This window comes from Palaemon carinicauda, chromosome 19 (genome assembly GCF_036898095.1).
Source record: "Palaemon carinicauda isolate YSFRI2023 chromosome 19, ASM3689809v2, whole genome shotgun sequence".
Taxonomy (NCBI): Eukaryota; Metazoa; Arthropoda; class Malacostraca; order Decapoda; family Palaemonidae; genus Palaemon; species Palaemon carinicauda.
In genome coordinates, this window is record NC_090743.1 from 118488591 (window position 1) to 118501047 (window position 12457).

The 12457-nt window shown below is 37.3% G+C and overlaps 1 protein-coding gene across 1 annotated transcript in view; it reads right to left on the minus strand.

Moving 5' to 3' along the window:
• The window catches only part of LOC137658774 (venom carboxylesterase-6-like), a 59147-nt gene that overhangs the window by 9843 nt on the left and 36847 nt on the right, over positions 1-12457 (minus strand). Inside the window, exon 8 of the mRNA XM_068393795.1 lies at positions 10528-10678. Within this exon, the coding sequence (XP_068249896.1) occupies positions 10528-10678 (151 nt within the window). The remainder of the gene's footprint in view (positions 1-10527; positions 10679-12457) is intronic.

Here is a 12457-nt window from a genome sequence, read left to right on the forward strand (position 1 = left end):
CATACCTAGTGCTGATGATGTGTGTGAGTTTGGACTGAACCAAGCTTTACTTGATACTGTAACTAGAAATTCAAACTAACTTCGGAAACCATTCAAACTTAACACAAGTAAAGCACCAGACGTCATGAACTCTGAAATTCAGTCTGAACTTAAAACGGGAGCTGAAGATGGCTATAGGTTAATTTGGTCAACAGTGGCGGCAAGCTGTATGGAATTTGCAAGATAAGATGACCTTTTGAACATTGAAAAAGTCCGTTAGGACTGAAGTCTGGTCTCGTTCTGATTCGTAGACATGATTATAAAATATATAGAATAACGTTTTCTGTGTTAAATTCCTTAGTTTAAATGTATTGGTATTTAAATAGACATAACTAATGTATCAAAGCAATAAGCTATTATACGATGTACGGGATATAAATGTCATGCATTTTATGTGGTGTAATGCCTGTCTAAAAAGCCCAATTCCGTAGACCTATACATCGCCAAATAAAATGTCACTAGCTTTCTTTGTATCAGACCAACATTGCAGTTATTTAAATCAAGATGATAATGATCAACACTAGAAACCAGTGGTAACTAATGAATGCAAATTCTTTGTTCCCATCAAAGAAGCGGTCAAGTTAGTTCTGCTATACAAGGTCAAGTAACTCAAGTCTTGTGTCGTACAGTAGGAAACGTGTCAAAAGAGAGCTATGAAATCGGGCTCTATATATGGAGTTACCTCCAGTAACGGGTCTACTTTGCTTTTGTTGTGTTGTGTGCCGGGCAAAATAACGGATTTTGAGCGAAGCGAAAAATCTATTTTTGGGTGAGATAGCCATGACGTCCTGTGGAAAACATAAGGCAGTAATATCAATGTGTAAAATCGATGGAAAACATAAGGCAGTAATATCATAAATGTGTAAAATCGATGGAAAACAAGGAAGTAATATCATAAATGTGTAAAATATTGCCTGAGCTTCAATAAAACTTTACCAGGAAGGTTATATCATGCATGAAGTGTGTAGGTGCCTAGGCTAGGAAGCCTAGCACTCGTGAGGCTCGATATAAATAGCCAAATCCACGACAACAATGACATAATATAAGAATCCCTAGCTAAATATCTAAATAGCTAAAGTTATTAAAGCAAATAATGCCGGGAAGGGTCGTTCTGGCTAACTAAATGTACAGAAAGAACGACCGCGTTCATGACGGTCTCGTCACCCACCCAGGTAGGTGGATACTACTCATTTTTTTTTCTATTTCTCTAAGTAAATTTCATTTTCATGTATATTGTGCCTATCAATTGTTCAAATCTATGTTGGTGTCATTTTCTTTTTATTAATAATTTTGTGATTGTTGTGCTTTACCATTTAAAATGTTGAAATTAAACACGCAGTCTCTTCTCTCGAGCATGCGGTTACAGTACTTCCCTTTACCTGTAACTCTGTGACTAAATAAACCTCCCGTGTTTAAGTAGGCCTACATTGTGTTTGTTTATTGGACGCAGATCTGCTTATGACATCTACTGTTAATTAATAATATGAATGAATTTTGTACTTTTCCATTTAAATGTAATCATATCTTATGCTATCTAAGTCTATGGGTAATGAAGAACTTTCGATTTCTTTCGTGTGTTTTTTTTTCTATTGTTTCGGAAGATACTTTCTTAAACTGTTTATTTTGAGTTTAGTGAGCAATACACAATAATTACACAGCTCAGATTACAGTTGACATGTTGAACCAGGTCAAGTTTCGTCTTGTTGCACATAAGTTAGGTATATATACCGTAGCCTGTGAGATATGATATATTGAGCCAGCGCTGTGGCCAAGGAGGTCACATATGGCTTAAGTCAATATACTATGAAAATTAGGTTAGTCGATGAAATTTCAAGGTTATATGGAGAACTGATGTAAAAAAAATAACTCATATTAAAATAGTGAAAAAAGAATTAGAAATACCAGAGTAATCTTATAAGATCTAGAGTTCCAGAATTCTAGACAATGGGAAGGACATCAGCTGTCTTCATACAGAGAAGAAACAGTAAGCTCCGTCCAAGCACTGTGAATTTTATTCAAGGTTTAAGGCGCCATTCCTGTCTCTAATTTAACGCTCCACAGAATAGCAACACTTTCCTTGAACAGTTGCGAGATACTTCTTTTTTCTTTAATCGTTCTTACTATTGCTAGGAATGGGAGAGGGAGAACGAAAGGGATAAAGTACATTACTGATTATCCTCTGTTGGTATGTCATGCAGATTGTTACTTGGGGAGCTTAAATACATTGTTCATGCATTCTTTTCTTAGAAACGAGCCTTCATCTTAGGTTAGTTTAAATTAGCTGTACCGTAGCCTGTGAGATATATATATATATATATATATATATATATATATATATATATATATGTATATATATATTGAATTTTTTGTCACATGAGCCAGCTCTATGGCCCAAGTCAATATAGTATGAAAATTAGGTTAGTCCACCATAACAAATCCTTCCTGTAATCTAGGGGAAATTTTTAATAATAGGTCATAAATAATGGACGTATTATTATTTGGTATGATGATTTTGCACTTAGATGGGAAATTAAGCATATAGAGAAAAGTTTCATATGATCAGTAAACGCATTTATCCCTTTCACCATACTTTGTGGGGAGACTGATTTGTCTTCTTCTTCTTTAGATTGCCCGGAGCTTCTCTCCGGACAGGGGCTTTTTGACGGTGCGTCTAGGCCCTATGATTTGTCTGTCATATGTATTTGTTTTATCTGTCATATGTATTTGTTTATTGTTATAACCGATTACGTTATTGGGCTATTCTGGCCTGCAACTGACATTGGTCCTTCACATGAACAATGAATCCGAAATCTTATTGAGCTTGGTCTAATTGTTTTGAGCAAGTCGTAAGAGTAAAAAGTTCCTTATGCTTCCTTGCAAGGGGAAGGTCTCTCTCTCTCTCTCTCTCTCTCTCTCTCTCTCTCTCTCTCTCTCTCTCTCTCGTTGGAAAAGCAGGATTGTAAGGACAATGAGACGAAGCTTCACCAACGACAACTGACAGTTTATTCAAACATACATGGGAATATAGTACTACTTTTCCGTCCGCACCCTGTATTATATTCCCACGTTTGTTTGAATAAACTGTCAGTTGTCGTTGGTGAAGCTTGCCTCACTGTCCTTACAGGATGCTATAAGCCTAGGGGTTCAACAGGGAAAATAACCCAGTGAGGAAAGGAAATAAGGTAATAAATAAAATAAAAGAGAAGTAATGTACACTTGGAATAAAATATTTTAAGAACAGTAACAATATAAGATAAATTTTTCATATATAAACTATAAAAACTTCAAGGAAAAAAGGAAGAGAAATAAGATAGTATAGGGTGCTGAGTGTACCCTCAAGCAAGAAAACTCAAGTCAGTATAAGACCTTGGTACACAGGCTATGACACTATCCATTTCAAGAGAATAATCGTTTGATTTTGGAGTGTCCTTCTCCTAGAAGAGCTTCTTACCATAGCTAAAGAGTCTCTTCTACCGTAACCAAAAATGGAAAGTACCCACTGGACAACTACAATAGTTAACCCCTTGGGTGAAGAAGAATTGTTGGGTAATCTCAGTGTTGCCAGGTTTATGAGGACAGACGAGAATGTGGAAAGAATAGGCCAGACTATTCGGTGTATAGCCTATGTAGGCAAAGAAAAAATGAGCTGAGCCCTAACTACATAGAGGGATCCAATATAGTACTGTCTGGCCTGTCAAAGGACCCAATAACTCTCTAGCGGTAGGATCTCAACGGGCGGCTGGTGCCTTAGCCAACCTACTATCTTTGTGTGTGTATATGTGTATATGTGCATGAGTATGTATATATGTATGTGTGTACATGTGCATGTGTTTGTATTCGTATATACTACATGTGTATATGTATGTATATATAATTTCACTAAGCTGTAGGAAGGATCAGAAAACGAAATTTTGACCTGGGGCTTTCGTAACGAATTTGCCATTCCTCCTCTGGGCCAAGTAGTACTAAAAGCTAGTAACAGTTTCATGGTCGCCTTTGCGAGAGTAGTAAAAAAGAAAAGAATACAAAAACATAAAAATTATTACGCAGCTGGTTTAAAAATGATTAATGTCTAAATACGTTGCTTACAAGCAGTTCGTCAAATTTATACATTCCTGGGCTATAGCTGCTGATCAATTCTGCACGATTTTATAATATTGCTTTGCTTGTTTTGCTTGTTTTGGGTTTAAATCCAACCCTCCACTGAAGTTGAGTGAACTACTTCTCGGGCGGGTCCATATTAATCATCTAACGAAACATTTTCATTATAACTTATGCAATTCTTTGGTTGTAGCATCTTCTAAATCATATGATCTTTAGAAAAGTAATGTCTTTAGTTTCTTCTTAAATTCAATTGCTCCCTTTAGGTCCTTCATTTCAGTTGGCAGTTTATTATAATGTCTAGGCGCACAGTAGCTAAAAGCCCTTTCACCAAATTTACGATTTGTTCTTGGTTCAGATAGCCTATGTTTGTCACTCATGTGTCTTATGTTAACATTTGTTTCGAGTTATAGTTTGTTCATGCATTCTTTTAGATATTTTGGTTCAGTATCTTAAACCTTAGTAAGAGTAGCTTGTATTCAATTCTCGCGTTTTATTACTATATATCCTGACAATACAGTAAATCTTTTGCTCTTTCCCAATTAATGGTATGATTACATTATATTTATGTTATTTAAATCTGGTTTCGAAATCTTTTTCACTTATATGACAAAACAGTACCAGCTGAACTCGGCTGAGTCCCTGGTTAGGCTGGAGGAACGTAGAGAGTAGAGGTCCCCTTTTTTGTATCGTTTCTTGTTGATGTCGGCTACCCCCCAAAATTGGGGGAAGTGCCTTTGGTATATGTATGTATGTATGTATGTATGACAAAACGGCCATACAACCTACAACAGTTATCACCTTCTTTGCATAAACGATCTACCATTCACAGTGTGTATACTTTCAACTTATGGGAAAGGAGGAAGTGGTCATGAATTCATACACGTCATTGCAACGTAACGTCACACTATTCTTATGTCTGTCCGATTTCCTTCTCCGCTCTTGGAGCTTCGTCTTCAAGTCAAGAGTATACTCATTAATGAAACACACTTGGCACTATACTCTATAGTCCATTTCTTTTAGCGATGCAGATTTGCACAGACTCGCAGCGGTGTTCTTTTAGGTCGGAGGAAGTCACATATCCACGAAATATTTTGTTGAAGGTGTGGATTATTTATTTTTCAATTTATGTATGTATATATATATATATATATATATATATATATATATATATATGTATATATATACACACACACATATATATATATATATATATAAATACATATACCGTATACAGTATGTACTTTCATATAAAGTATATATATATATATATATATATATATATATATATATATATATATATATATTTTTATATATTTACATATGTGTATGTATATAAATATATCCTATGTGTATACACACATATGTATGTATGTATGTATGTACACACACACACATATATATATATATATATGTGTGTGTGTGTGTGTGTGTGTGTATGTGTGTATTAAATATCAAGCAACAGATACTTCATGATTAAAACCGAATTGATTTGACCTAGATAGGGGATTTATACCCAAAAGGGGAACTACACATGATTAATTCATCTGCTCTGACAAGGATTCAGAACCATCATTTTAGATTTTGATAGGCTAAGAGAGAAGGAGGACTCTGAGAAATTTAAAAAGCTATAAAGGTGCAGATATTGGTAGTGATCAGATTAAAACCAAGTTCACTTATTCCTTTGGGTATCAAAAGAAATCTATCTTGATTGCTGGTACAAGGAACGAGATGTACAGGTATAAGGAGAGGGAGACCAAAGCGAAGGTGGATGGACTGTATCAAGGATGACCTTCGATCAAAGGGATTAACCGGTGATGAAGTGTGGGACAGAGGTATATGGGGAAAGCTGACCAGAAACATCGACCCCACATAAAGGTGGGAAAAGATGCGGACAAAGAAGAAGAAGAAGTGATGGAAATGGAGGTACAAGGAACGAGAAGGAGAGGGAGACCAAAAAGAAGGTGGATGGACTGTATCAAGGATGACCTTCGATCAAAGGGATTAACCGGTGATGAAGTGTGGGACAGAGGTATATGGAGAAAGCTGACCAGAAACATCGACCCCACATAAAGGTGGGAAAAGATGCGGACAAAGAAGAAGAAGAAGTGATGGAAATGGAGGTATAAGGAACGAGAAGGAGAGGGAGACCAAAAAGAAGGTGGATGGACTGTATCAAGGATGACCTTCGATCAAAGGGATTAACCGGTGATGAAGTGTGGGACAGAGGTAGATGGAGAACGCTGGCCAGAAACATCGACCTCACATAAAGGTGGGAAAAGAAGAAGAAGAAGAAGAAGATGGCTGAATGGATCAGTGAAGTGTCACTTCTGTATCAATCTCCAAGGACATTGGTTCGCATCCTTGCCAGGTCAGACACACTTGGGAAAAGAAGAATAAGAAGAAAAGAAGAAGAAGAAGAAGAAGAAGATGGCTGAATGGATCAGTGAAGTGTCACTTCTGTATCAACATCCAAGGACATTGGTTCGCATCCTTGCCAGGACAGACACACTTGGGAAAAGATGCAAACAAAGAAGAAGAAGAAGAAGATGGCTGAATGGATCAGTGAGGTGTCACTTCTGTATCAAAATCCAAAGACATTGGTTCGCATCCTTGCCAGGACAGACACACTTGGGAAAAGATGCAAACAAAGAAGAAGAAGAAGAAGACGGCTGAATGGATCAGTGAGGTGTCACTTCTGTATCAAAATCCAAAGACATTGGTTCGCATCCTTGCCAGGACAGAAACACTTGGGAAAAGATGCAAACAAAGAAGAAGAAGAAGAAGATGGCTGAATGGATCAGTGAGGTGTCACTTCTGTATCAAAATCCAAAGACATTGGTTCGCATCCTTGCCAGGACAGACACACTTGGGAAAAGATGCAAACAAAGAAGAAGAAGAAGAAGACGGCTGAATGGATCAGTGAGGTGTCACTTCTGTATCAAAATCCAAAGACATTGGTTCGGATCCTTGCCAGGACAGAAACACTTGGGAAAAGATGCAAACAAAGAAGTAGAAGAAGAAGATGGCTGAATGGATCAGTGAGGTGTAACTTCTGTATCAAAATCCAAAGACATTGGTTCGCATCCTTGCCAGGACAGACACACTTGGGAAAAGATGCAAACAAAGAAGAAGAAGAAGAAGATGGCTGAATGGATCAGTGAGGTGTAACTTCTGTATCAAAATCCAAAGACATTGGTTCGCATCCTTGCCAGGACAGAAACACTTGGGAAAAGATGCAGACAAAGAAGAAGAAGAAGAAGAAGAAGAAGATGGCTGAATGGATCAGTGAGGTGTCACTTCTGTATCAAAATCCAAATATATTGGTTCGGATCCTTGCCAGGACAGAAACACTTGGGAAAAGATGCAAACAAAGAAGAAGAAGAAGAAGATGGCTGAATGGATCAGTGAGGTGTAACTTCTGTATCAAAATCCAAAGACATTGGTTCGCATCCTTGCCAGGACAGACACACTTGGGAAAAGATGCAAACAAAGAAGAAGAAGAAGAAGATGGCTGAATGGATCAGTGAGGTGTAACTTCTGTATCAAAATCCAAAGACATTGGTTCGCATCCTTGCCAGGACAGAAACACTTGGGAAAAGATGCAGACAAAGAAGAAGAAGAAGAAGAAGAAGAAGAAGAAGAAGAAGAAGAAGAAGAAGATGGCTGAATGGATTAGTGAAGTGTCACTTCTGTATCAAAATCCAAAGACATTGGTTCGCATCCTTGCCAGGTCAGACACACTTGGGAAAAGATGCAGACAAAGAAGAAGAAGAAGAAGAAGAAGAAGAAGAAGATGGTTGAATGGATTAGTGAAGTGTCACTTCTGTATCAAAATCCAAAGACATTGGTTCGCATCCTTGCCAGGACAGACACACTTGGGAAAAGATGCAAACAAAGAAGAAGAAGAAGAAGATGGCTGAATGGATCAGTGAGGTGTCACTTCTGTATCAAAATCCAAAGACATTGGTTCGCATCCTTGCCAGGACAGAAACACTTGGGAAAAGATGCAGACAAAGAAGAAGAAGAAGAAGAAGAAGAAGATGGCTGAATGGATTAGTGAAGTGTCACTTCTGTATCAAAATCCAAAGACATTGGTTCGCATCCTTGCCAGGACAGAAACACTTGGGAAAAGATGCAGACAAAGAAGAAGAAGAAGAAGAAGAAGAAGAAGAAGAAGAAGATGGTTGAATGGATTAGTGAAGTGTCACTTCTGTATCAAAATCCAAAGACATTGGTTCGCATCCTTGCCAGGACAGACACACTTGGGAAAAGATGCAAACAAAGAAGTAGAAGAAGAAGATGGCTGAATGGATCAGTGAGGTGTCACTTCTGTATCAAAATCCAAAGACATTGGTTCGCATCCTTGCCAGGACAGAAACACTTGGGAAAAGATGCAGACAAAGAAGAAGAAGAAGAAGAAGAAGAAGATGGCTGAATGGATTAGTGAAGTGTCACTTCTGTATCAAAATCCAAAGACATTGGTTCGCATCCTTGCCAGGACAGAAACACTTGGGAAAAGATGCAGACAAAGAAGAAGAAGAAGAAGAAGAAGAAGAAGATGGCTGAATGGATTAGTGAAGTGTCACTTCTGTATCAAAATCCAAAGACATTGGTTCGCATCCTTGCCAGGACAGAAACACTTGGGAAAAGATGCAGACAAAGAAGAAGAAGAAGAAGAAGAAGAAGAAGATGGCTGAATGGATCAGTGAGGTGTCACTTCTGTATCAAAATCCAAATATATTGGTTCGGATCCTTGCCAGGACAGAAACACTTGGGAAAAGATGCAAACAAAGAAGAAGAAGAAGAAGATGGCTGAATGGATCAGTGAGGTGTCACTTCTGTATCAAAATCCAAAGACATTGGTTCGCATCCTTGCCAGGACAGACACACTTGGGAAAAGATGCAAACAAAGAAGAAGAAGAAGAAGATGGCTGAATGGATCAGTGAGGTGTCACTTCTGTATCAAAATCCAAAGACATTGGTTCGCATCCTTGCCAGGACAGAAACACTTGGGAAAAGATGCAGACAAAGAAGAAGAAGAAGAAGAAGAAGAAGAAGATGGCTGAATGGATCAGTGAGGTGTCACTTCTGTATCAAAATCCAAAGACATTGATTCGGATCCTTGCCAGGTCAGACACTTGGGAAAAGATGCAGACAAAGAAGAAGAAGAAGAAGAAGAAGAAGAAGATGGCTGAATGGATTAGTGAAGTGTCACTTCTGTATCAAAATCCAAAGACATTGGTTCGCATCCTTGCCAGGTCAGACACACTTGGGAAAAGATGCAGACAAAGAAGAAGAAGAAGAAGAAGAAGAAGAAGAAGAAGAAGAAGAAGAAGAAGAAGAAGATGGTTGAATGGATTAGTGAAGTGTCACTTCTGTATCAAAATCCAAAGACATTGGTTCGCATCCTTGCCAGGTCAGACACACTTGGGAAAAGATGCAGACAAAGAAGAAGAAGAAGAAGAAGAAGAAGAAGAAGAAGAAGAAGAAGAAGATGGCTGAATGGGTCAGTGAGGTGTCACTTCTGTATCAAAATTCAAAGACATTGGTTCTGATCCTTGCCAGGTCAGAAACACTTATCACGTATAATACAAGTAATTCATTTTTAGCAGTAAGTCATTCTAAAAGTATATCAGATTTGTTATAGTAAATATTTGTTGCTTGATATTTGTAAATATAGGAATGTCACGAGTGGGTTGACAAAATTATCATACACACAATATAATAGATATATGTATATATATATATGTATATATATATATATATATATATATATATATTTATATTTATATTTATAGATATATACGTGTGAATTTGAATTTAGAAATGATATGAGGAAACTATTCTAAGTCGTATTTCAAAAAATTTAAATTCAAGTTTATCAGTAGAAACATTTTTCGAAAATCTTAGAAAACCTCGAAACCATGATTTTATTCTACTGGGCGATATTGTATATAAAACTTTGGCGAATATTATCAGTAGATTCAGCTCACACGTATACGTGATACACACACACACACATACACCAATATATATACAGTATATATATACAGTATATATATATATATATATATATATATATATATATATATATATATATATATGCGCACACATACACACAAACATAATACACATATATACACATATAATTTATGTATATATACATATATACAGCATACACTTTTACATATATATATATATATATATATATATATATATATATATATATATATATATATATATATACTGTATATCTGTGTTTGTGGCCTTGTATTCAATGTTTAATTTTTAATATTCCTTATATTTGCATTAAAATATGAGTCATTGTCAATGATAATGTTTTCCTATTCTTGGATATAAGATATATTTTCATAGTTCACTTACAATTTCCTTGGATATTGGGGTTGAGCGCATGACTGATAGACATTTGACCATGGTAAAGCATTTCATATCTGTAGGTCTTCACAGCGTCGTGTTGGGCATGCAAGGCCAACCCAAAGTCATGAGGAATCTTGAAGTGACGATCGCCCATCATCTGACAATGTAAAGATGCTGTTAAAATTGATGCTCTGGTACTACTCCGTTCCATCAACTCTCAATCTCTGGAAGTAAATGCCTTTAATTTTCAATTAGTCTTGGATTCTCTGCTTTTCAATCAGATATGAAATTGGGCAAAAGGTCTCTATTGAAGCACTTTGAAAGCAATGGACAACTTAATCTTCAAAAACTTCGTTTTGGCAGTTTCTTATAGTATGGATAGCTTCCCTAGGTTCCTCATTCGAAATAGGAATTATACATAAGGTTAGACAACAAGAATATTCACTATTAGGTTCGCCCATTAAGGAAATAGGAATTATATATAAGGTTAGACAAGAAGAATATTCACTATTAGGTTCGCCCATTAAGGAAATAGGAATTATATATAAGATTAGACAACAAGAATATTCACTATTAGGTTCGGCCATTAAGTTTCACGATTTCTGTCTTTTACTCAATATATCAGAAACAGAATGTTAGCTCAGTCAAATTGCGGCTTATTAAATCAAGGTAGGCTAATACTGTTTAGGTTAACAAAGGTACTCTATAATTGGTTTTAACTGCTCGTGTCTGCCTAATCTTTGATTCAATTTCGATATACAGACTATATTCACGACTGATTTCTGTTCCCCCACCCTTCCCCTCCCCATCTCTGAATTGCTAGACTTAGCAATGAGGTATAAGCATCAATGCTTTGGGTCTCAGTTTGTGTTTAATGACGTGATTGAAGCAGCATCAGTCTCAGAAAGGAGTCTCACTTTGTGTTTATTGACATGACTGGAGCTGCGTCAGATGGAAAAAGCGTTTCAGTTTAGGTTTAATGATATGACTGAAGCTGCGTCAGACTGAGAAAGGAGTCTCAGTTTGTGTTTAATGACACGACTGAAGCTGAGTCATACTGAGAAAGGAGTCTCAGTTTGTGTTTAATGACATGACTGAAGCTGCGTCAGACTGAGGAAGGAGTCTCACTTTGTGTTTATTGACATGTCTGAAGCTGCGTCAGACTGAGGAAGGAGTCTCAGTTTGTGTTTAATGACATGACTGGAGCTGCGTCAGATGGAAAAAGTGTCTCAGTTTAGGTTTAATGATATGACTGGAGCTGTGTCAGACTGAGAAAGGAGTCTCACTTTGTGTTTAATGACATGACTGAAGCTGCGTCAGACTGAGAAAGGAGTCTCAGTTTGTGTTTAATGACATGACGACTGAAGCTGCGTCAGATTGAGAAAGGAGTCTCAGTTTGTGTTTAATGACATGACTGAAGCTGCGTCAGACTGAGAAAGGAGTCTCAGTTTGTGTTTAATGACATGACTTGACTGAAGCTGCGTCAGACTGAGAAAGGAGTCTCACTTTGTGTTTAATGACATGACTGAAGCTGCGTCAGACTGAGAAAGGAGTCTCAGTTTGTGTTTAATGACATGACGACTGAAGCTGCGTCAGACTGAGAAAGGAGTCTCACTTTGTGTTTAATGACATGACTGAAGCTGCGTCAGACTGAGAAAGGAGTCTCAGTTTGTGTTTAATGACATGACGACTGAAGCTGCGTCAGACTGAGAAAGGAGTCTCAGTTTGTGTTTAATGACAGGACTGAAGCTGCGTCAGACTGAGAAAGGAGTCTCAGTTTGTGATTAATGACAGGACTGAAGCTGCGTCAGACTGAGAAAGGAGTCTCAGTTTGTGATTAATGACATGACGACTGAAGCTGCGTCAGACTGAGAAAGGAGTCTCAGTTTGTGTTTAATGACATGACTGAAGCTGCGTCAGACTGAGAAAGGAGTCT